General features: G+C 38.0%; 1 protein-coding gene across 5 annotated transcripts in view; it reads right to left on the bottom strand.

The window, feature by feature from the left end:
• Positions 1 to 231: 231 nt before the first annotated feature.
• The window catches only part of vps13c (vacuolar protein sorting 13 homolog C), a 97,270-nt gene continuing 72,083 nt past the window's right edge, over positions 232 to 25,418 (bottom strand). For 4 of the 5 annotated variants that reach the window (XM_066701859.1, XM_066701862.1, XM_066701861.1 and 1 more), the window contains 34 exons: positions 25,172 to 25,404; positions 24,924 to 25,016; positions 24,237 to 24,602; positions 23,634 to 23,723; positions 23,283 to 23,438; positions 22,476 to 22,740; positions 21,797 to 21,957; positions 21,141 to 21,262; positions 20,191 to 20,488; positions 19,096 to 19,485; positions 18,828 to 18,932; positions 18,539 to 18,703; positions 18,266 to 18,391; positions 17,784 to 17,917; positions 17,387 to 17,513; positions 16,916 to 17,151; positions 16,374 to 16,518; positions 15,709 to 15,849; positions 15,159 to 15,240; positions 14,967 to 15,036; positions 14,740 to 14,851; positions 13,712 to 13,825; positions 13,052 to 13,185; positions 12,681 to 12,762; positions 12,268 to 12,381; positions 11,895 to 11,970; positions 11,245 to 11,408; positions 8,987 to 9,032; positions 8,554 to 8,677; positions 6,434 to 6,548; positions 3,014 to 3,105; positions 2,473 to 2,596; positions 1,962 to 2,045; positions 232 to 1,777 (listed from right to left, as the gene is read on the bottom strand). In XM_066701859.1, coding sequence (XP_066557956.1) covers positions 1,676 to 1,777; positions 1,962 to 2,045; positions 2,473 to 2,596; positions 3,014 to 3,105; positions 6,434 to 6,548; positions 8,554 to 8,677; positions 8,987 to 9,032; positions 11,245 to 11,408; positions 11,895 to 11,970; positions 12,268 to 12,381; positions 12,681 to 12,762; positions 13,052 to 13,185; positions 13,712 to 13,825; positions 14,740 to 14,851; positions 14,967 to 15,036; positions 15,159 to 15,240; positions 15,709 to 15,849; positions 16,374 to 16,518; positions 16,916 to 17,151; positions 17,387 to 17,513; positions 17,784 to 17,917; positions 18,266 to 18,391; positions 18,539 to 18,703; positions 18,828 to 18,932; positions 19,096 to 19,485; positions 20,191 to 20,488; positions 21,141 to 21,262; positions 21,797 to 21,957; positions 22,476 to 22,740; positions 23,283 to 23,438; positions 23,634 to 23,723; positions 24,237 to 24,602; positions 24,924 to 25,016; positions 25,172 to 25,404 — 4,988 coding nt within the window. In that variant the 3' untranslated portion in view covers positions 232 to 1,675. Of the gene's footprint in view, positions 1,778 to 1,961; positions 2,046 to 2,472; positions 2,597 to 3,013; positions 3,106 to 3,602; positions 5,023 to 6,433; positions 6,549 to 8,553; positions 8,678 to 8,986; positions 9,033 to 11,244; positions 11,409 to 11,894; positions 11,971 to 12,267; positions 12,382 to 12,680; positions 12,763 to 13,051; positions 13,186 to 13,711; positions 13,826 to 14,739; positions 14,852 to 14,966; positions 15,037 to 15,158; positions 15,241 to 15,708; positions 15,850 to 16,373; positions 16,519 to 16,915; positions 17,152 to 17,386; positions 17,514 to 17,783; positions 17,918 to 18,265; positions 18,392 to 18,538; positions 18,704 to 18,827; positions 18,933 to 19,095; positions 19,486 to 20,190; positions 20,489 to 21,140; positions 21,263 to 21,796; positions 21,958 to 22,475; positions 22,741 to 23,282; positions 23,439 to 23,633; positions 23,724 to 24,236; positions 24,603 to 24,923; positions 25,017 to 25,171; positions 25,405 to 25,418 lie in introns of those variants that run through there. The other variant, XM_066701863.1, reaches the window with a different exon arrangement.

Raw genomic sequence — 25,418 nt, 5'->3', positions numbered from 1 at the left:
GACGCTTAAGGAGACTTGAAAAATTGAAGTTTGTAAAAATAAACTTGTCGGCTTATAAGATGCATGTGTAGCACGTCAAATTGGCCTATTTAAAGCGATGTATACACCGAGGATCGTTGGATTTTATTGACTTGCAAAGCACGAAGAAGACTGAGCACTGTTTTATACATTTACATTAATCAGCGGGCCGAGTGTGTGGGACATTTCTTAGATTGAAGCAGCAGTCACAAATTACTTACACCTCTTCTTTTTAATGTGACATACATATGCAAGCCCAACATTTGAAACATTTCAGATCATAATCTTTGGGATCAATGGATACATGATGACAGAGAATTTAACAGATGTTTCTTGTTTTTGTGCTTTTTTTTTTCTTCAATATACCATGTGATGCATATTAAGGAAATCTGGCATCCCCACATTCAAACAGACAAACACAATACAATATATATGTTTTTATATGCCTATATAATCCAAATTAAGTTGTTCTTAGTAACAGAGATACTTTCTAAAAAAATCCATGTTAGAAATTACGACTATCTAATATAGCTTTCATAGGCAGAATTTTAGCTAGCGTTTAGACATTCAATTTTAATCATTAATCTTCCTGGGGGAAACAGACTGACTTCATTGCATGCAGTTCTCATTGACACTGAGAATATTCTATACAGTAAATGCTACCCATACATCTACAGAATCAGAAAGCACTGTTTTTAATATCCATTTGTTTTCATACAATTGATCTAAAGTATGCCAGTTCCTTTGGTCTCTTCATTTGATCTATGATCAGTATAAAATTCTTATCAACATATCCATAAAATAACATTTAATGTTAACGATAATTTAGCAAAATAACGATTTCCAATATATATATATATATATATATATATATATATATCGCAGACAATCGTTGCATGCCAAACAGCCCTTTTTAAATTCTAACCACTAAACATTCATTAATATGAATAAATATTCATATTACAAAATCCAAAACATCTCAATATGCTTAATTATTTTTGGGATTTTAAAATCTGCAGTTCAGAGATACAATTTTAAAATTAATCTGAGAACTTTTAAGATGACATGTTTGGATAGTACCATTTTAATGTCTTGTTTGCCTGTCTATTTCCAGCCCGGCATTAAAGGATATTACATTCAATGTATTTAATTAAGAGATATCGATTAGCCATCAATTAGAATTCATCTCAGTTACTAAAGACGAGATGCATGCGCTACCATTTTTCTAAAGCTAAACTGTCTGTATGCAGAGTTAGGCCTTATTAAATCAATATAGGGTCAGCTGATATCCACAGGATTTAAACAGCATGGGGAGAATTAATCAGGTTTCACCATGAACTGAAATAAAAAGCAATAGTTTATCTGCACAGACTAGAAGTGCCGCATTGTGTTTTTTCTGTATCATTATTACAACATTCACAAGCAGAAATACTACATAATGACAAGGAAACACAAACAAAAGAAAAGGTAAAAAGTGCATAATCAATTCCCGGTATAGTATTATTATTATTAATGTAATTTGCCTCACTCGCACATGTGGAATAAAAAATTTTTCCCCCTCAATGTATTATTCCATGTACATCCATACACAGGATTGTCAACCTTCAGATTACTGTAGTGCAAATGTATGGTACGTAGCATGAAAGGCAGCCGTGTTTCATTGCTGGTATCCCTGTTTGAGGAATCGCTGTGATTTCTGTTTCACCATCTGATGCTGCTTCCTGGATACCTGGGCTTCATCAATCGCACTGCACAATTTCTGTGAAACAGGCATAGGAAGTTTAAATCAAGGACAAATCAGGGACAACTTTTCAAAGTCATCTGGGAAGTTATCCGATATATTCCCTCCAAACACATTTCGTTCTTGCTTTCTTGTCCAAGTCCTTCTAAGAGATTTCAAATCGGTTGAATATTTCAGACTGAAAGGCCTTGCAGCCATGTACCTGGGCAAGAACAGGATCTCTGAGCTGCACTCTTCTCACTGGATTCTGGACATCTTTCTTCTGTATCATCAATATTCCCTGTTCCTATAATATTCAAAGATGTTAACACATCACACATGATGTCTAACAATTTGGGCCACATTCATGAAAGCTATGTTCACCAGTTTGTTTTTTTACAAAAAAAAAAAAAAAAACATCCAGGGGTGTGGCCATGTGGGCCAGATTGTCCGTGATACACCTGTCCCCACCTTACACCCCCCCACATTTAATTTGCTTCTGTTAACTCTTAGATAAACACCCTGAAAGATTTAAGCGACACTTCCTTTATTAGGCAAAAACATTTGTTAAATGACTCTCTCTCAATTTCTTACAAAGTTGGATGAATTTCTGGCATTGAATAGCTACTTACAAACAAGAAGGGCAGAGTGACCCCATCTCATTTTTAACTGTTCTTAATTTCTTACGCGATTAATGTACATAACAATATGGAAAACTATAAATAAGGTCTTACCTTGCAGTATATTTTCAAGTCACCTCCTTCTACACAGGGCGGGTGGTTGAAATGTTCATACAAGCATTCCCACTCTTTATTGAAGTGACCCACAAACTCTATCTCCTTCACACACATCACTCTTCTACACAGACACAAGCAAACATAATATCACATGAAGCTTACAAATCATATTTCTGAGACAGTCTAAATTCCCTCACCCCAGTTCCTTATGACCTTTTGAGAAGCAAGCTTGACCCACGTAATTACTCGGTGACAAACACATTTAAAAACAATAAATATTCTAAAGCATAAGAATTGTTTTTCCTCCTAGAATAAGACTACTATACTAACACAAACACTTACGTCTCTTTAACATGTACACTTCTACTAGTGTATAATGTTGAACTCCAACCAAAGAAAGAAAGAAAGAGCTGGACAATTTCACATTTAGCTACCAGACTTTAATTCACCAGCACATATATATCAAAGAGCAGTTCCCAATATATTATAAAAAGGCCTGCACATACTGTTCTCTCAGAAGTATATCTTAAGATCTTACCTGTTAGTCACAATAATGTTTGTTCTCTTACTGCCTGGATATTCAACGTGCTCTCTGAATATCTCACCATCCAACTGCTTTATCTCTGATCTCTGCAAGGGGCACAGGGTGTTTTACAATGTAAATAAATAAAAAGCCCTTCAGCTATAAGCTCGCTAGCATCCTTATTTCTGAGCTGGGATGGGATGAAGGAATGTTAACACAGGACACACTGTGTTATTACTAATCATTCCTTGCTGTAAATGTTTTCTTGCATGTCCCTGCATAATACTGTTGAAATGAAAAGATGTAACATGGCATTGATGTCTCTAGACACAACCGTTTTTCTTTGTAAAGAAAAACTTTAGAAGCGGTGCGGCTAAAACCTGCATTCAAAATACAAATTATATATTTCAGAGAAACATTACTTGTTTTCAAATCACCATTTACATCATAAACCCGCCAAGGAATTCAGTTAACTTAAAAATAAGTACTTTTCATGTATATATTTTTATTATATGCCAAATATAATTCCCTGAAAGTATTTGAATTTCCCTGGTATTCCTTTAAAAAAACTGCACTAAAACAAACAAAATGACAAACCATAATATCATGTATACACAGAGATAGATTTATTTTCTGTATCTGCTCAAGATGACCTTAAAACCGGATATTAAATACACATTATAAAGAACATCAAAAATACATTTTCACTTACAAGGTTTCAAATACCACAACCTGTTTCACAGACACTTTAAGGCAGTCAAAAGAAGCTTGCATTTATTGTTTTTAAGGAATATTGTCTGATTTTGCAAATATATACTAAGAAAACGTTCTAAGACAAGTTTCAAATGAAAATGATACAATATCAAAGCTATATGGAAAACTAATAGGGTAGTCTTAGTGCTTACTCTTAAAACTTGAAATAATAAAAAGTAAGAAAATAATATTAAATTAAGCTTTTGATTCAATAATATACATGTATACATTTAGCCAGTCTTAGAAAGTCAGGTGTATGATATGTATTCCGAGGATTGGATTACAAACTGTAAAGGAAAATAGTATATTTTTGACAGAATTCGTGATTGATTCACTGATGTATTAATTCACTGTATTAATGTTTTATTTACAGCACTTTGTAAATATATTGTATACCTGTGCCAAAGTTGTACACTAACAACTTAAAATATGTTGTACATTAATTAAAATATATATTTTTAAAGGCCTGTGGTATATCACATCTTAGTAACAGTTCAGAACTTTTCCTTTTGAATGGAGTGTAGGAGAATCTACTGTTTTCATGCTTTACTGCTTACAACACAACTACAGAACTGACTGATTATAGTCAAAAAGCCCTTTAAGAAAGCTTTCATAAACAGCAGTACTGCAGCAGGATAGCCAAGGTTTAACTACAATTTAGAAGAGCCAGATGCCTGCAGTAATAATCCCAGGTATGTTTTATTACAAAGCCAACACTAGTTTTGAAACAAGGACTTAAATTCATTAACCACAGACTGTTAATCTGTATTGGTGGGGCTTCTAACTTTAATTGGGTATGAACGAAACCATACCCGGCAACACAGATGAATTGTCAAAACCAGATACATGAATCTATACAACTTTATAGTTCCCATAATGACATATATTTAATAAATAGGACTTCTCCATATCATGGTTGATTTATTCATTATAAAAATATTAGAGCAATTGTTTTTTTCTGACAAAGCACAACTCAGCTAAATTCCAGTCAGTTACAAATAAAACAAACAGTACATCTCCTTCCATTTCAAGAACAGTCAGCTGACATTTAGTAATAAGCTAAAATGAAGGCATTTGGCAACATAATTCCACATTATAAATGACTAAATAACTTTACAAGCAACTTGCATAAAGCAGTCTTTTGTTGTTGCATCCATCCTCAGGGGTAAAAGCGCTAAAACATTTCTACAGCATTGCATTACCAAAATTAATTAATATTTATGATCATCATCATATATTAAAAAATAAATCACATCCTATTCCATGTCATGCTGCATGTGAGGAAAGAAGAAACGACAGAAATTAGATTTCAGAAATAAATATAGTCATCCAGAGAGGTTTGAAAGATTAACAAGTTACACTCATTTTATTATGGCTGATGAAAAACCTAAATTAAAAACAAATGCAAAGACAATGCAAATGTTCAATCACTGGAACTTCAGACCTTGTCAGATATTACATTCAAACCGCTGTTCACTGAACCAATTTAAATAATTAACGCACTGCTTTAAAGTTTGCTCATTATTCTGTTTAATGTTACATGCAACCGTTTAATAAGAGAATCTTAGTTGGAAGGTAAAAATGTGATAATTCCTTACTTTTTCACCATTTGCAAATTAATACGACCATCTATTAAATAGTCCTAGGCTGCGATTAAATCAAAACTTTGACCCACCCACTACTAGAAAACTACCATACTGTACTCGGCATTGGTTTTTTTTCATTGTCTGTAAGATGGTACTTTCTTCTACTCATACATTTAACTACTATGATATACAGGTTTGTTGTTTGCTATTAGATGGTGAATTGATGCATTTTTTTAACTAGGCTTTAGAAGTATTATCATTACCATTTATTTTCTTAAAAGTTTATTTAAACTGGTGTCAAGCAGGATATATATATATATTTTTTTCCACAGCCAATTTTCCAAGATTGTATTCCTGCATTCCACAACTGAATGCAATAAAGAACACTTAAGTTTAATATTTGTTTTTAATTAAGTTTTTCTTCCACTAGATAATGCATCTCCTTTCCCTGTGTGAGAACAACAGATTGTCTTGAATGCAACTAACAATCTAATAATGCAAATGGGACTCTATGAATAAGTTAAGACCTGCCCATTCGATAAAAATGTACCTACTGGACTTAATACTCAGATACTCTTGTCCATTTCCTTAATCTCCAGTCCCTGAAACCCTTAAAAGCCTTCAGTTTAATCAAAACAGCAGCCGTGAAATTGAAGCCCATGTCCTGATGATGCACACTTGCCAGTTCTGACAGGTTCCCCTGCATGTGTACATTGTTGAGGGTAAAAGTTAAAGATTAACCTTTTCCTCCCTCAAAAGAATAAAAAAAAATACATCTGATGCCTACACCATTTCAGATACAGCATAGATGCTTTGTAGAATTAATATCTGACAAATTCTGAAAGCAACATTTTCAAATTCAGATATAAAGTGAGAGTAACTGAAAAAGGAAGAGAAAAGGCCAACAGTGTGGTAAACAAAGAGTGTGGTGCACGTGTGGAAGCCATCTAACAAAATTGTCCGTCAAAATCAACACATTTCTAAAGTGTCCAGAATAAGAACACTTTGCCGTATGAGAAACGGAGCAAGAAAGTCTCTACCATTTGATGATAAACACATAGAGCAAGTCTCATTGTGCTATGCTGTGATAACGTACCTGGAATAAGTCGTAGCCCTGTGCATCCCCTTGGTTGTACGGGCGAATGATTCCATCCTCACGGATGAGTCGAACGGGCCTCAACTTGGTCACTTCCTCTGTCGACTCTGCCACCCTGTCGACCAAAGCAAAATGTCAGCGCTCTCCATACCTGAACTCCTTCAGGAATACTAGCCATTCACCCGCAAACAGAAATGCTTCTGTAACTGAATTCCTCATTCATAGGAGCTTCACTGTAGTCTTTCACTGCAGCATCTTGTGTCACCGTGATCATGGCATTGCCCCATAATGTTTTCAGGATCTACTAGGAATTTTCACCACAACCACATTTAACTCAGCAGTTTTTTTTGTTTAGCATTGAGTCCAGCATTAACATGTTTCGTAGCAAGGCAATCTCCTTTACTTCACAAGTTAAATCTGTATGCACACTCTGGCCAAGTCTTCACTGGCCAAGTAAAGGTTTATTTGTTCCATAGTAAAATGTACACTAATTCAGAATGTCATATAGATGCAAGTACAGCACATTCTACACAAGCATTAAATTCATATGTAATACATGGACAAGCAAGGCCTGATGTGAAAACAATGTTTTGTTTTCTTCAAGAACTTGTGGATTTCCTTGAAGTACATTCGTGTGGGAATACTTACTGCTCTGCAATCCAACACTGTAATGCAAGAAACAGCTGTGGTTATAAGCATTTAATTAATCAAAGGCTATATTGTCTGTATTATGAGCTACTGTATCTCACCTTTCATTACATCTATTTTGAAAGCATGGAATAATAAGTTTAACCGGTTATTAATAATTACATTCCAAATGTACATGAAGAATGGCGCATAATGATTGTTGGAGAAAGGGTCATATAAGGTTGATTTAGTTTGGCACTACACCATAACTGGGAATTGGGAGAGTGTAGGACGATGACTTACTAAGTAGAGAAGCAGGGAAAGCTCATGACAAAGCGAGGACAGTAACTGGAGAAACTGGAGAGTCTGTATGGTTGCACGGAGGTTTCAAACTGCAAATTTGTGAATTCAGAAATTAAAACTGTTTTATCCCCACCCACACACACGCCTATGAAATAAGTGTTTTCTCCAAGTATGTATATTCTTCAGGTGCAGAATAGAGCGCTTGTATGACATCACGTTGAAGATAATTTGTTTGGCATCACAATATCATTTTGTTGTGGCGGAGCAGTGCATCACGTGCAGTCAGCCAAACCAAGAGAGGAAAACAGCTTGGGGGAGGTGGCTTAGGGCATGACTGACAGCTGTAGGATCTTTAAAAATATATATATGACCAAATTATGGTAGTAACAGACATTTAGGTCCCTAATATTTTATAATATTATTATTTTAATATTATTATTTAAAAAAATCAGCAAAGAATGCACAAACATGCATAGAAATAAGCCTGGAATAGATATTTTATCGTCATTCAATGATTTTTTCCTCTCAGTGCTCCTCTCTGGCCTCCCCACAATCTGTTGTGCCCTCAGGGTTGGGTCGTTGGCTCAGAAATGCTCCAGCAGGGAAAGGGAGTACATTGCAGTGTTAAATGATGGAAAGGCAAATGTTTTTAATTAACTGAATCATTAATTTGGTTTGTACGGAAAGTACAGCGGATTACTTGAAATAATGCACTGTAAAATGGGTTACATATCTTCCATGTCATGATGCAGCACTTACCTCACCGGCTCAAATACCTGTTCCCGGCGAAGCCCCCCTTCCCTTTGTGACCCAAAAGTAATTTCACATTCACCACATTAGTAACGACCCTGTTCTGATTCTGATCTACAAATCAACAAGGGTTTCTTTTTGTTTTTTTACAGAAAGGGTTTTAGAAAATCCACGGCAACCGTTTGTGACAAGAAATATAGATGTCAATCACTGAATAAATGAAGAAACAAATGCTACACAACTAGACAGTTGGCAAAACATGAAACTAGACTATAAATTAGTTTATAATCAGCATAAGCTAAAACAAAAAAAGTATTTATTTTATTTTACCACCTATAGTTTAGAGTAGTGAGATTTGCTGCGTTGACACCAAACAGTCTGCAGTAAAGACAGAAATGACACTGCTTTCAGGTGAAAATGCCCGCGTCAGGATCCTTTACCTTTGTATTCCCTGAAATGTACTGCTGGCCATGTCCACGATGCCACCCGTAGGCCGAGCCACCACCCCCACCAGCCCTTTGCCGATTCCCTTAAAAAACCCAGCTGCTCCTTCCTTCTTCGCGCCTGAAACAAACATTATTCCAGACTTATGTGAAAAGTGTGTTTTTCCGTCTTTCAATAATAGAGAAAACATGAAAACCCTAAAACTGTATTTTTAACATGCTATTGCCCTTTAATAGAGTTGTCATGACATCTGTTTATTACGCAAATTATTAATTTAAAACAAATTAATAACTGACAAGCAACTGTTTAAACATCAAATAATACATTTGATTTAAGTGTAAATTAAAAAAAACTAAACCTAAAACAAATACATTTTATTCTTATTAGAATGCTTACAAGTATGGACTGTAAACAAATTGAGAATTATACCTTCAACCGGCTTTGTAACAATTCCTGTAAATCCACCAACGACACCCTGGAAGAGAGGAAACGTAGACTAATGAGCCTCCATGGAAAATGTTAAGTGAAGATGAAAGGAATATTCTAGAAAAATATTTGTCAGTGAAGCAGAAACGCAGTGTTTTCACAGTCAGGGGAGCCCATTTAATCAAGGATAGATTAACTTTTCCCTGCAATAATGTAAGAGGCCTGGTAAGGTTGAATTGATCACTATCTTCTTGTTTTTAACAGCATGGTATCATTGACAGGAGACTCCAGCTGCAACCTGCCTATAAGAAGAGCCTCACCGCGTGTCAGACACACTTGGTTATGTGCGGTTTGCTGTGGCGGGTGGAGTCTGCACTGGGAAAATCCAACACAGGAACATAAAATGAGATTGCTATTGCTATAATCCTTTAAATAATTGATTCACCTATTACTCACATTCTTGTTTCTGTTTAGTGCATTGCCAATATGTATTAACGGCTGCAGCAAAAATCAAGCATACACACATCTGCCATTAAATGTTCACTTGTTTTCTTTTATTTTTGTAGACTGAATAAATGCAATGCATAAAGAAATATAAGGTATTTCTATTAAGAGTCTTTAGTTCTTGGACCTCTGAGCTATCTCTATAATGTAAATGACAAATCTGATGTACAATGAATGCAACAGGTGCTTTTAGCAATAGCGGAAGGAGATTCATTCATTTTTATGTAACAATACAATGAACCATTTCAATGCAAAGGACTGGGGGAAAAAAAAGTGTTAAAGTTGCCTGGAAACAGATTTTTTTAATTTTTTGTTATCTACTCAGAGTATGCATGTTGAAAAACATATAAATATAAATTTGACAAGTTCTTCACAATACATTACATTATATGGACAGAGCTGTAACAGTAGGCTATTGAATTGATTATGACAGCAGAGCAACAAGAAAGGATGTTTAGAAAATACATTTTGTGGTGTGGTAATTTGACAGAAATAATGTGTCATTCTGTCGCTCTGCTGGTCACAGTATGGAGATGAATAGGTGTTAATAGATGCTGGGTTTATTTGAAGTATTAATATACAAAGGGATGACAAAATATTTGTTTATAGATGCATCTTGGATGGAGGTCAACAAAAAGAGATTCACCAATAAAGAGAAATTTCATCAGTTTATTACTGTAACACTTGTATAAAAATACTTAAAGCTGGTAGGCAAGTACAATTACTGGGTTTGCCATGATTAATGCTACCCACTGCTAAGTAAGAACCATGCATAATAACTGAGCAAATCTGAAGCGTTTCTGTACCAAACAGCAGATCACAGTATTTATATGTACATGATTTTTTATTGTTCTGTTGCTGAATGACATTTGCATTCCCTAAAAATAACATCAAAAACCGAAGGTCTCTCACAGCAGATTGTTTGTATTCATGAATCCATCTGTGTTAATTGGTAATAAACAAACCTCTTTCGTTACAGGGAGCAGGATGCGCTGCATGTTGCAGAGACAAATTAAACAAATGAAATACAATCTGCATGTAAGATTTCATTGCGTCTGTTACTTAATCAGGTTTTTATGCTTCTCTGTTCTTACATCTGTCACTGCAAAACCAAACAAGCACTTTTCATGTGACATTTTTAGACTTGCCAGTACATAGTACAGCTATTCAAATCCCTCAATGTGGAATTCCAATGCATGACACTTAAAAATCTGTCATATTAACATTCACTATCCATTTTACCGTCCAGGATGTAGGACCTCACTTACTGTACTTGCCTGTGTAAATTGTAAATTGTAAATTGTAAATTGGAATTTGTAAAATGTATTATATTTTGAATTGCTATGTTTTAGTTAGATTTAACTTGTAATGATTGGTGCCTTTTACTGTATTTTTGTACTTATGTTGTAAGTTGCCCTGGATAAGGGCGTCTGCCAAGAAAAAAAAAAAAATAAATAAATAATAATAATAAAAAAAAAATAATAATAATAATAATAATTCATTAAAACTGCTTTAATTCCTATACTACCAAATACTGTTTTGGACGCTCTGGACTCAAAAAATATATTTTACAAGGGTATAACCAGGGAACCAGTGTATTTCATATACTCCTTTTAATTTGGACCTAAATATATTTTGTATAGCTGTGCTTCACTTTAGCTTACTTTCATGAGAAATCTGCAATTGTCTTTCTTCCTGTAAAGATACACTGTTTATAATACCTCAGGAGAAATAACACATTCATTCAGGCTGTTTACCTTAAGGAAGCCTTTCCCTCCTTTGGCCAGGCTCTCTCCAAAGTCCTTTGGTGGTCGGTTCATTTCCTCCCTGCGTTTCTGCTGGTACTCTTTATCCATGGTGATGGCGGCCAGGCCTTTCCCCACAGACCCAGTGATTCGGGACACCATGCCTGCTGCCCCCCCTGTTATTAAGGATAGAGCAAATGTGAGAAAGTGTAGTGCAGTCAAGCTATTTCAAATGTGTCTCTGATTTAGGGACAAAACCAGCAACAAGACCTGCACACCCACAGAGTGAAAGAACATCATTCAAGATAGTCAAAAATACACACAACTGTCAGAATGTTAAAGCCAAACAGGAGCAGACAAACTGATGTTAGCGGTCATGTGCTCACAAATCTTTCATACTGTAAAAAATATATATTATATATAGAAGCAGAAAAAGATGAAGACTATGACATTTTTGATAATCCCGCCAGCATGAAGTCTTTTAACAATGGTTCATTTTCAGCACAACCTTTATTATTATTATTATTATTATTATTATTATTATTATTATTATTTCTTTCTTAGCAGACATCCTTGTCCAGGGCGACTTATTTATCCTTAGGAAGCATTAACGACTTGATATTTGCTGGATTTAATAACACATTTAAATGGTTCTGCATTACCTACGGTGTGGCCAAGGAGACTCCTCACCCCAATGACAAACCCCTCGGCAAACTCCTCTGGCCCTTGAACAGCACCCTGCAACAGCAATTAACCACTTGATTTTAATCAGCTGTTTTCTCAATTGTTTTTAAACCACACATGCTTTAGTAACAGGTAACCCAACCCCCACCCTATGCACACACATCCCCTTGGTCCTGTTGTATTTACAGATCCAGTAATGCTACTTTCTTATTTATATTTATTTTGCTATCAGAGTCCTTCCATTATCCTTCCATGTCAACGTGTTTAGCTTGCTAAGAGTGGTGACAGCCGACACTATTATGGATGGTTTGGTAATTCAGAACTGAGCTCGTGAATGTATAGTCTGGTCACCTGGAAGGGCTCATAGAAGAAGGCCTCAACTCCCTCTGACAGGCCCCTGATCAGGCCAAACGGGTTCCCCAGGACGTCCAGACCCAGAACCAGGACGTACATCTGCTTCAAGAACTGAAAGGACCACAGAAATATTATTCCAAGTAGCCTGCAAGTACCTACTTTACTTGCTCACAGTTTCTGCATACTAATTCAGAATACTAATTTAAACTGTGGCAGCAACAAAAACAGTGAATGTATGTACAGAACAAATTAATCTATAATACAAGATGAGACAAGGAAGGTGTATTTCTACAGGATGAATCTGAAAGAAAAGAATCCAAAATCTCTCTGAAACATGTTTCCGCATTGTTTCAAACTGTTAACATGCAGAAACACTTGGAGGCATCACTATGCATAGGACAGCTACTCACTTGTTCACTATAATGTCTGACCACAGCCCACATCAGCTTATCCTTTTTGTAGAACTGGTACTTCACCTCAAAGCAGGCAAGTCTGCACAAAATGAGAGAATGGATTAACCAACCTATTAGGATTATAATCAGCATTCTGAAACAGTTAATTGACCCATGCTTAGTGCAGTCATAAATGATATATCTACACTAGCCAAGTACATCAATTAAATTATTTTATTTTTTCTGATGCCCGTATTATGAAAGTTGGGTTTGAACAATGGCATGGATTTAGTATGTGGCTTTACATATTCCAAGGACTAAATCATTAAAAGCTGTGCAATCCCTCCACTGCTGTGATGAGTGGTTGCCATAACAAAACAATAACTCACTTAAAGATGAGGTCATCAACATCTGTCAGGGTTGCCCCGATGCTCTTCAGTAACAGATTGACAGACTGGATAGCAACCATGTCCTGTTTGTCAGAGTCCTCCCCACCAGATCCCAGGGACAGACTCAAGTGCAGCTGCGAGAAACGAACAATAGAGCGCCTGGGTCAGAGGGAAGTTCTGCCAGGAAAGGTGAAAAGGTCTTCACTCTTCCTTTCATTTTCTCGTTTGTTTCAAACCACCAGTGTGGGAAAGGACACTTATGTCACACACACACTAACAAATTAAACTGGTTTGCAGACCTGCAAGGTCAACGAACATAACTCTGCGGTCATCTTGGATGATTCTCAAAATTTTCTTGACTCATACTCCGCCTCTGTGGATTCCCAAAATATGACCCCTTCAAATTATGTAATTTTAGTTCCCGGTGGGTGTATCAAACAAAACACCATGTAGTCAAGGTTTTATAACAATTATCAATATTTTAATTCATGACAAAGAAAACTAAATAAGATTGTTTAAACTTTTGAACCGAGCATGAGTCAGAAACTCTAATAAGCAATAAAAACACATTTTACTTTAATGTTAAGTGGGCAACAGAATTCATGATTACTGTCATTCCTCTGTGTGTAAACACAAGATTGACACAAGATGAACTCTTACCTTAATAGGTGAAATGTGGAAATGCTCAAAGAAACTGAGCCCTGAAGTATCTGTCATTGATGTTTCCATTAGCTCCGCTTTCAGGGATTCGAGATCTTTCTCAATGAGCTTCGTCTGCAAGCATGAACATGTCAAACACGTGTCTCTCCATTAATACAGCATCCCTCAAGTGGTTCTATATCCTCTGCTGCACAACAACACTTGTGAATGCATTCTGAATGAGTGTGTTCTGAATGAGTGCATTCTTCAGGACATGTTGTAAAGCACAACAATGTGGAGAAGATTTTCCCTCTGACTGCAAGAAACTACTACATACAATAATTGGCCTTTGCATTACACAAAACATGTCAAAGACGCATTTGTGTAAAGCTTCCCTAAATATTTTGTATTGGCATCGTACAAGCACATCTACACAGCTAAATGAATAGATCATCTGTCAGGTCAATAATATGATCAGCCGAGCGCTGCTGTGTTTTCGAGTTCTGAAGGGAACTTTCTAAGCTGACTGCAGCCCAGAACTACTCCCATGACAAAGTAGAACAGGTGTTCGAAAAGCACACTTAATTGGTCAACAAGCTGCTCGATACATTTCACCCTCTGTTCTGCAGGGCATGAAACAAGTTAACACTTAGTAATCCTCTGTTGATCTAGTTTAATTAAAACAAAATGATGAATGGGACAGCAAGGCTCAACGGCTGTTTGCAGGATAAGATAATTTTCTTTGATTTGCAAACCGAACACGATCAGCTTGATACAACTATTCTTTTTTAAAACATGCCCACAGCAGTGATCAATATTTACAATGATAATACTCATAATCGTCCTGTCTTATTTGGACCTTGATCTGACACAAAACAGTATATGGACTAAAATAAAGATTTGCACATCTTTCCTGGTAAGTTTTCAGCTAACAAAAAAATGATCTTTAACCTATGCAAACAATACTATTTTGCATTTCAATGCTGTCCTTAGAAACTACAAACTTCACAATCTCTTAAACACTGATATAGATGTTGCTGGTCCTGTACCTTTTGCTTGTCAGCCTGTAGGTCTGTCGTGGGGGTAAAAACAGAGATCACTGCTCCCAAAAATCCCTGATCAATTTTCACAGCCATTTCTTGAACAAGGGCCATAAAATACCTGTACAGAACAGACCAGAGCAAAACAAAAATCATGTCAGTGTAGGGGTAGGATACTGAAAAATAATAGAAAAATAATAATACACATGTAATGCACAATAGATACAAACACTTACTTGAACTGCATTACTTGGCTGTGCTCATTAAACCTAGTGATGATGCTAACATCAATGAAAGGCTTTGGTTCTGGAAAAATAAAAGGGAAAAAGGATGATTATATATTCAGGAAATATACATAACTTAATAGAAGTTATTAATAGAAGTGTTAATATAAGTGTTTTGTTTCATGTATTTGTATTAATTATTACCTGAATCCAGGGCAATTGACTTAGGTGGCGGCACAGGGTGAAACACTATGGGAAATATAGCCCCCGGGAGTTGGTTATCCACCTGTTAAAACAAAGCTGACAGTGAGCTTTAAGTTTGCAAGTCAGCTGCATGTGCTCGTTGCTTGCCGCCAGTTCTGATTGAGCTATGCTAATTCTGCTTCCTACAGGATCTTCAAAGCAATAATATCCTTGTACTTTTTTCTTTCCAAAACAATTTCAATATTTGGAAAGAATGCAGTCTGAAGCAAGACTGCAGTACCACAGGGCTGGTTTCATTTACATATTAAACATAAATAAATTCATAAATGGATAGATTTTTTATTTGTTTACGTTTCAGAGCTGTCACATGTCACCTCCTCGAATGTGTCACATAAGTAAGCAAATGTAATGATTGAATTGCCCCCAGGGCTACGTTTAACATACACTGTGCATGGCTGGCACTGGAGTGAATTTGAAAAGGACAAAAAAATAGGATAATTTTGTGCGAATCAAGCCTTAAATTCAACTCTCCCTATCAATTTTGCATTACCTGAAGCCAGTGCAGCTGAGCCCGTAGACTCCTCTGGTGTGGGGACTGTTTGAACTCCACCTGAATCCCAGACAGAAAGTTTCGTCTGATGATGCAGGCGTACGGGAGGCGCATTACCATCGGCAGCTTGGTGAAGTTCACCTGGTACATTTAGAGATTGTGAATAAATAATATTTCAGAAAAAGAAAAGATAGTCTCTTTCTGCACCACAGGTTGTAACACAATTTGTGCTGAATGAATCAAGTGAAAATACAGACTATTATGTCTAATCAGAATTGTGTAGACACAATTAAGGTTTTTGAAGGGAGTATGTTTATTTGATGTTCATAATTATTTAATTCAATGCATTACATAACAATGTTTAGGATTCACCTGAAAGACATCCAGATCTCGGAAACATGAAGGAAATAAATACAAACGGAAGAGTTCGCTCCCTTCAAACACAATGGGAATTGTGATTCTGATTGTACAGCTTAAATTTCCTGTCCCAACCTCAGACATTTCTATTATTTCAATTCAGTTCATATGCTTCAAAAGCAAATACCTGCATGCTGAGCTTCTGACCAACTGGAACTTCTTACATTTACAGGTGCTGCCTAATTTTTAATATCTGCGTTTTAAATTTTGAATATTGCACACAAGGGAAATCAAATCGGGTGGCTTACTTCTAAATGGTTGTCTATCATAACCCAGCCTGGATCTGTTTTTCCAGCAATGTGCTTCTGGTAAGCCTTCTCCAGGAGGTTTATGTTCTTTTGGTTGAAGGATTTCCATCTGTTCTTTGGCTTCATCTCCCAAACAACCCCAGAGCTGGAAACAGTAATTTAACAACCCATTTTTTATAATTCAAAGACTGCTCCAAGAAGGAGTAAGACCTGGATAAATCATGAATAGGCAGCAGAACATTGCCAATGATTTCCATAAAAGATCTACAGAGCTTGTGATGTCAGTGTTTAAACAGTTTATTCAAGGATGTAGAGCAACTCAAATTCCAGGCAAGTATACATGCTCAGTTTTGTTCAGTGGCATATATTGCTGCAACAGTTCACCCTATCCTGGGTAAATCGTAGTCCTAATTCCATATAAAAAACAAACAAGCAAAACCACAATACCATCATCAAAGTCCATCAGGAAAGTATCCTTTCTACACATTTCTTTACTAAACAAGGGGACATTTCAGAAGCTTTGTTGAGGATTGCAAATATACCTGGTGATTCCAATATAGCAGATCTCCTGTCGGGTCTCATTATTGATGAGGGACAGTCCGAGGTTCTGCAGGGACACACAGATCTCCTGCTGGAACTGCTCCATCTCCTCTGCCTGCCGTGCCTTCGTGACGACTGCCAGGTCTTCGGTGAAGAGCAGCACTCGCTGACGCCCATCCAGGAAAGACACCCAGTGAATCTGAGACAGGCCGTCATAGGCAAACTGGCCACACTCATCCTGGGGATACAATAGGCAGCATTTAGCACTGAGATCTAGCTTTGGAGTTGTACATTTGGTTGACACCTCAATTCAACACAAACTTAATTTCCACATTTCACCTATTAAGTTAAGAGTTCAAATAAGGAAATAAGTATTGCAATTAAGTAGTTAAGTTGGAATTCTCCAAACTGATTGATTCAATTACAGAAGAAATTAAAACAAATTAAAAAATTGACAAGTTGCTAAGGCCCACCTTCACCAGGTCCAGTTCACCAGTTTGCTGTTGACAGCTCCAGCTCAGTTTCCTCACAGCAGCTGGATTATCCCAGGTGAAGTGCTGGGACTGTCCTGGCTTCAGCTCTCGCTCCTCAAGAAGACCACTTTGGCAATACACAACAACATAACATGGGCTGTATGGATTGTAGGAAACTCCATCAAATTGATGGATGGTTCCACTTATCACAGAGATATCCCCCAATGGTTTTTAAAGGAAAAATCTCTTGTCCTGTAGGTTTTTATGGCAGCCATTTAAATCTGCATTAAGAGTAGTTACTGGTCTGAGTTGAGGAATAATTCCACCACATTTATTCCTTTAATTTGTGTTGACCAAGCTAGAAACCCTGATATATACTCAATGAAGCATACCATACCTTTGTTTGTATGTTATAGAGATCCATGGGGTGTGGTTCACAATGAGTGCTGGGGCAGCTCCTTCATAGTAGTCAGCAAAACTGATCACGGTGGAATGGTCTGCGATATTTACATCCACAATTACTCCTCCACACTGTCAAAACAAAACGTAAAGGATTTAAAGACACCATAAAACATAACTAAACTGGTCATGTAAATCAATACAAAGAGACACAGGGACGGATAAAAATGAAACTTTGACCCAACCACTAATAGTGAGCTACAAACATGTTCATCAAAGTGGTTACATTTATGAGTAGAATAATGTAGCATCTGACAAAAAGTCACTACACTGCAGGTCAGTAGTTCTGTTTTGGCGAGTGGAGGCAAGTTTTGATTTACTCCCAGGTCTAAAAACTGTACCAAAACTGGATGCCAGCTCTAAGTAACTCAATAGCAAACTAGACCTATACCATGTGGTTACACAGAAAACAACCCTTACCATATCAATCCTGAGCAAGGTGCCATTATCCTGCTTATCGAAGAAGAAGGATTTGGATGATGATTCTGAGCCAATAACCCGGACACACAGCTTGCCCGTTGTGGTTTCAGGCCACAGGGGAAGACACTAAAATAAAGAGAACCCGGCATGAAAATGTCAACTAAACAAAGCAGGTATGGTCTTTTAAAGTCTAAAGTCAGTCCCCCCCACTTGGCATGTTCCATCAAATCTGATTGTTTGGTACGTTACATTGCCTAGTCTTCTTCTTCTTACCTCTGTGGCTCCGATGTAGTGCCACTTCCCATTCATCACAGTATCATTGGACTGCATTTCCCCCACTTCAAGTTCCAAAGATGATTTGTTGACCAGTGTGTAAAAGGGGCTCATGGTCACTATCCGCGTAAGATTAAAGCTACTCATCTGGATGCTCACTCCAACCTGCAAACAAAGCCATGATTTAAAGAGCCTCCCAGGTTGAATCCATTGAAAACATCCTTCAGAAAAATACTTAATAAAAGGAAATAATATCAAGGTCTAACATTGTGGACAAAAATGTGCCTACCAGATACTCCATGTTGTTAGCCGGGCACTTGACACATCCGTAATTTCCAACAGTGTCCAGAGAAAAGCTGCTGGACCAGCTACTGGTGGAGACACAGAGCTGAATCTGTAATAGAGAGCAAGACATAAAATAACTTCAGAGGGCACAGCCAATACAAGACCACCTAGGATGTAATAGTAGAAGTAAAGGATAATAAGAAAGTGGGTGAGTGACCACCTCAGTTCAGTATACACACCCTGGATAGAGGCTAAATGTAGAGGACACACACCTTATTCTTACTGAAAATGTTTTTCTTTTTGAAGGAGAAGAGGATGACATCTCTGAAGTCTGAGGGGTGCTTCATGTGGATGTCCTCAGCACGGTACTGGAGAACCCTGGAAGTCTTGTTGATAATCCAGTAGGGGCTGAAGACCGAGAGCACCAGGCGGCCACTCACTCGGACCACATGCAGGCTGATGTCCACCACTAGCTTCTCCACTGAGTCGCTGGTGAAGCACACGTGGAAGAACTCTGACATGCCCGGATGGATTCTGATGTGGCCATTCCAGTTGCGCCCCTGATACTTTACCAGGACCAGTTCCATGATCTCCCCATTGATCTTGGCATTTAGGACATCAGAAGAGCTCCCTTCTGGCAGCTCGTGAGTCTCTGCAGTGCCCTGCGAACAAAACACATTAGTTAGACCTCAGCCATTGCACAACTTACACCACAATGATAACTCCTTTGCCACCGAAGCCTATGCTCATGCTGGGACATACGTTAATACATTTGTGCAAACAATTGTTAAACATCCACACAATAGTATCACTAGACACAAAGCACTGTACATAAAAATTATCAATGCAGAAATGCACACTCTCTTCAGTTTCTAAAGCGTAGCCTAAATGTGGTGTGAAATAACCTAATGCCAAACTTATTTTAGTTATCAACTTAAACTGAGTCTAGTAAGACTCTTTGGCTTTCAGTTCATAAACGGTTAAGGTACACAGCAGAGGAATGAACCTAAGCCGCTTATGTTGCATTATGAATAAAAATAATTTAGGCACCCTGACAGAATCTTAAGAGACCTATGAATAGCAATTAATGTATTTCCTAATACAATTCGATTTGCCTTTCAGAAATCCTAGCAGGCATAACTTCTTCTGTACTGTGGAATAAGGCGGTTCTGTAAAGCACATTACAGAAAAATGATAAAAAAGGCAATCTGAATCAAATTTGGATAACAAGATACCACAGGGAAAAAACAACAACACAGTGGCATGCAACATTAGAGGGGTGGAGTCTTTGCACTTGTAAGCTACTCTGGACAATAAGACACCATGACAACTCGACGCAATGCAACAGCAGAGGGGAGGCACGTTACCTCAAGTAGGTAGCGGATGGAGTAGGGCAGCAGGTTGCGGACGGTGACAGAGGGGTGCAGGTGGATGATGTAAGCGGGGTCCCAGTCCTCGTCACCATGGCTGGAGATGAAGCTGATATCGTCGGGCACTGCCAGCGTGTTGACCACTAGGGGCAGGAAGCTGCTCTCGCTGGCCGGGCAGTGCAACACCGAGTGGACCTCTGAGCTGCGGTGCACCTCTTCTTTCCAGGCAATGCAGGCGGTCGATTGCGTATACTGGCCCTTCAGTCTCCCTGCAGGACTGAGGAACAGTTGCCCCCTGCACCGAAAACACACAGCCCGAAGCAAAAACACCATCAGGCCACAGGATCTCCCACAACCTGAGGTAGCCCTCTTCTACCCTACTCCTCAGATCCTCACTGCTCTCCCATTTTCACTTTCAGTTAGTTAATAGAACCATTAAGGGAACTATTGATTGTCTTCAATGGATCTTTTTAAATTTGTACACAGCTGGGGATATGTAGACAAAGTTTATGTTTTTTTGCATAATGATTAGCTTGATTAAGGTCTCTGAGTCAACAAGGGCTTAGTCAGAACAACGACTGGAGGACCCTGGAGGCTTGAAGACATGGGTCAAGACTGGGAAGCTTAAGATAAAAAGAGCCTAATCTAATAAAAAACAAAGCAAACAAATTCTACTGAGATTAGTTTTTCCCATTGTAGATGTTAACACATTTGTTAAAAATGAAGTCACTACTAAAATAAAAATAAAAGTCTTAATTTCTTTTTGAACTCTGTAGAAGAACACAAGCATGTATAAGGTCATGCCTTGTTGTACTCACATGCAGTACAATAATGGCTATAGAAATGAACTTAGTTCCACCCTTGAAATTTAAACCTGTCAGCCTTGTGTCAGATGCACGCAGGAAACTATTGAAGGTTTCCTACTTAAACTGGATATTATGCCCCACCTGTATGAATCAAAGGGCACGTGGCATTCCTTCTCGGGCTCAGCTTCCCCAACAAACTCGAGGCCTTTTGTCTGAGCTGAATACTTGACAATGGCAAAGGGGACGGAAAAGTGGTTCTTTATCTAAATGACAGGGGGAAAACAAATACAAGCATTGTAAAAACATTGAAACCATAAAATAATATTGAGCATAATGGGCCTGGCAAAAAGTGAAGCAACAAAAAACAACAACTTTATTATTGTTGGTGACAGACTTACCCCTTATCCTTAAATACTGATAATAGTTCAACGTCTTCTGTTAAACGTTATGAATGTCATATTAGATATGGCATGGTTGTTTTCAAAGCACTTTGCACCAGAGCAAAGTTTGCTCCTTATTTACTATTCAGTACCGTGGAAATAAAAAGGTGCACGTCTAGCAATAAAGTAAAGTTGATACTAAATTTAAACATATAATAAAAACCTAGATATAATTTGGTTATAGATCAAATAGCTGAAGTTAGTTAATCTTCAAACCCACTCCATGTAACATATCTTGAACTTAAAATTGGTAATGTGGTTACATTTCTCAGCCAAGGCATTGATGTGAATATAATAAGTGTATAAACAGGATCATTTAATGTGGCACATGCCAAACCAAACTCTGTATACTCTTACTTGTAGAGGTGAGCGCACAGTAATGACTTTATTTCCTTCAGTGGCATCAATCTGTGTCAGCACTGAAACGGCTTCCTGATTCATAGGCCCACGGACATTGTACAGCCGTCTTCCAGGTTTGTCAACGGGAATATTGACTATTTCACTATAGCCAGAGGGAACTATGAATTTTACAAAACAAAAATAATACAGAAAAAGGAAACAAAGCCCTGTCAGTGACTTTTGAAACCTTTAAAAGTTGAGAAGATCTTTACATAATAAAACCTCAAAATGAAATTAATTTACCATTAGTTGTTACATTAGTTACCATGCCAATAAATAAAGTGAAGTGAATGTGGCATATGGCTGTAAAGTCAGTGTTAGTACTGTATAAAGCTACAATTTAGTAGTACGGAGTCTACGAATGATTTCAAATGTGAAAAATAAATAAATATATTATTTGAAATGACCAGAGAATGATTTATTGTTTTACTATATATATATATTTTTAGTGCTTTGTTCTGTAACAGTTATATCACTGAAGTGGAAATCCCAGAGGGCCTTAAAACATTAAACATAACAAGTACAAGATATAAACTTAAACTCTACTGTCACAGTTATCCAAAAACAAAACACAGAGGCAGCGAAGCCCACAGGGAAGTGCCTAACAGTAGCAATTACAAAATACACCTGCACTCACCGACACTCAGGTTGAACAGACAGCTCTCCTGGCGCTGCAGGGCGGACAGCTTTCCCCGGCTACTGGACTCAAAGGCCGAATACTCGAGCTCCACACTCTGTCCCACCGGCACCTCGTGGACCTTCCCCAGAGTAACCGTGTCCAGCACACGCAGGCTGGAGCTGTGCTGGACCACCAGGGGGATCCCCAGAGCATTCTTGATCGTGAAAGGTGCCTTTTCTTTCAGAGAGTGGTCTAATGTGGAGGCTGTTCCCTCAGAGAAAGCCTTAACAGGTGATATATGAATAAATGACTGAATGTATGAATACATGAATAAAAAATAATATATATAATTACATTTTGTTTAAAATAAACATACCTCTTGAATACACACCCAACAAACCTGGGTATTAAAGGTATCATTTTCAAATAAATCTTGAATTATGTCATGAAAATCAGAAGAGAATCAGCTACTTTAAAGCACTTTCACTTTCAGCTTTCAAGAGACGAGAAAATTATCACCCAAGCCATTAATCTAATGTGCACATTTTGGCATGAGTACTGTGCTCTTGATTGAATTAAAACCTTATTTAGCTTTTGAAAACAATGTTCAGTTTACATTTCACAGAGGATAAAAAAGGGTTAACAGAAGGTTACTGCATTTCCACAGAAACACTGGCACAGAAAGACACAGTATGACATACCAATATTACACTAATGATGTTCTGAAAACACAGCTTAACCTTCTGCTCTCAATAGTCATGTAAACTGAGAGTCTGCTTGTTGACTTTTTAAACACTGTGATTGTGAGACAAAGAGAATTGTTACCTTGGCTAAGTTGGTGAATACATTGAGACAGCTCTTGGAAATAGTTATGTTCATGGTGTCCTTTGAGCAGATATTGATTGCTGTCTGTGGTTCAGGGAGGACAACAAAATTATCTCCCGGAAGTGGAATTTTATCCTGAACCGGGTTAGTCTTCATCTAAAGGAAAGGCACACTCATCAGTGTAATTAACAAGTACCAATGAATACAGACACATAACAAGCACCAGTATCCTTACAATAGACACATCACACACACAAAACAAATCAGATCTGACACGCAGTCACTTGCAAAGACTGATGAGAAGCCTTAAAACATTCAACATATTAATTATTGTAGCAAAAACGAGCATACCTCCAGCTTCAAGTTCCATCGCCTTGAACCATCTTCAACTCTCTCAAGGAGTGGCTCCCAGACAGCACAGGTTTCATTGAAGTAATTTACCTAAAAACAAGGCGTTTCACATTTATAAACAATACAATATCTCAATATTTACAAATTATTATTACAAATAAACCGATTTATTTATTTTTAAAATAGAATCTCCAAATTTGGACCCAATGGATGCAATTTGAAATCAACAAATATTACATTTGTCTAACTGCTATTTTTCACACTGCAAACCCGGAATTCTTACAGTCCATCCATCGCACTAATCAGAAAATTTGATGTAGATGGAACGTCTAACACCCTTAACTTGCAGGAGCCCGTGAAGACACAGGAGGTGCTTATGTGAGATGAACAGAGTTTCCTCAGCTGGCCTCCACCCACCCTCCCCTGGCACTGCTCAGCCATTTGTACACTGCGCCCCTGGGAACCCCCGGCCTTGGTTTGAGACGAGCTCATCCAATCCATAGGACACACTTGGGTGGAGTGCTTTATCCTAATGGCACACTGCGGAGCCCCAGCATGAACTGAAATTCTAGCCATTCCAAGAAATTCTGTGTCAGATCTCACCTCTAGAGCCATGTCGGCGTTGACGTTAAGAAAAGACGACCAGTTCTTGGCCCTTCCTGTGAGGGATGACTCCACCAGCAGCAGGGGTACTGTGCGGTGACCCAGGCCAGACTCCATGGTCACCTGCACCACCTTCACATGTACAGCAAAGCTCTCCCCATTGCCTTTGCCCACCGTGTCAATGAAACTTTCTGTAACTTCTTTGGCCGCCTCGACCCCCAGGAACCAGTAATTGCAGCTGTGAATATTCTGAACGTCCCAGAGCTTGCCGACATCTCTCGTCTCCTCCTGGGTCTTGTCCTCCTTGGGTTTAGGCGTCATGGCCGCTGTGATGGTCATGACAGTTTTCAGAATCATGGGCGAGATCTAAAATGGAGACGAGGATAAGAGCTCTGAGGATACAAACATGCAACGGTGCAGAGATATCTCTGCCCTAAATCTTCCTGTGACATCATACAGGTAAACATAAGAATGATTCATACCCAAAACTATTTTTTAAACATTTCTGCACTCTATACCTGTTAATATACTCAGATCTTGAAATGTACTAACAGAAACATTTAAATGGCGCAATGATTGTTTATCAATAGAACCAAATCAATAAGTAATGAATTATGCTGACAAAGCACTGTAAAACATCAGCATTCAAAACCATATAAAAATTGACAAACATCAAATTACACTGACTTTTACAATAACTTCTTCCACAGTGACGGAGCCAGCAAGCGGTTCAGTCGGGTGCATTTTGATCTCCAAAGATACTGAGCATGGACGCAGTACCTGAAAAGACAAACAATGTTTACACCTTAATATCGAAAACACTAATTTAAATTCATTAAACTCAAATGTAAGAACATTTAGTGACATGGTTTAACCAGTCATTTTATAGCCGAAGCCTGGCAATGCTGCAAAACTATAACTATCCATGTTCTCACGGTTGTGACAGCCTTGTCTTCATTGTTGCGGATGAAAGGACAAGCCAGCACTTTGAGCTCCCTCAGATTGGCCTTCATCGTCTGTGCAGCCCCCTCAGACTGCAGGGTGAAGTCACACTGGAAGGAGGCAACAAGTGCTGGAGCGTCGGCCTTCATCAGATTGGCAACAAACACCACTTCAGGATCCACAACCACTGCTCGGATCTTCATCGTGGGGAGAGACGGAGCTGGGGCTGGGAGAAAGCAG

Source organism: Amia ocellicauda, chromosome 4 (assembly GCF_036373705.1).
Source record: "Amia ocellicauda isolate fAmiCal2 chromosome 4, fAmiCal2.hap1, whole genome shotgun sequence".
NCBI lineage: Eukaryota > Metazoa > Chordata > Actinopteri > Amiiformes > Amiidae > Amia > Amia ocellicauda.
Note: the sequence above shows the minus strand (reverse complement) of the source record. Positions and strands in the feature narration are given on the sequence as shown.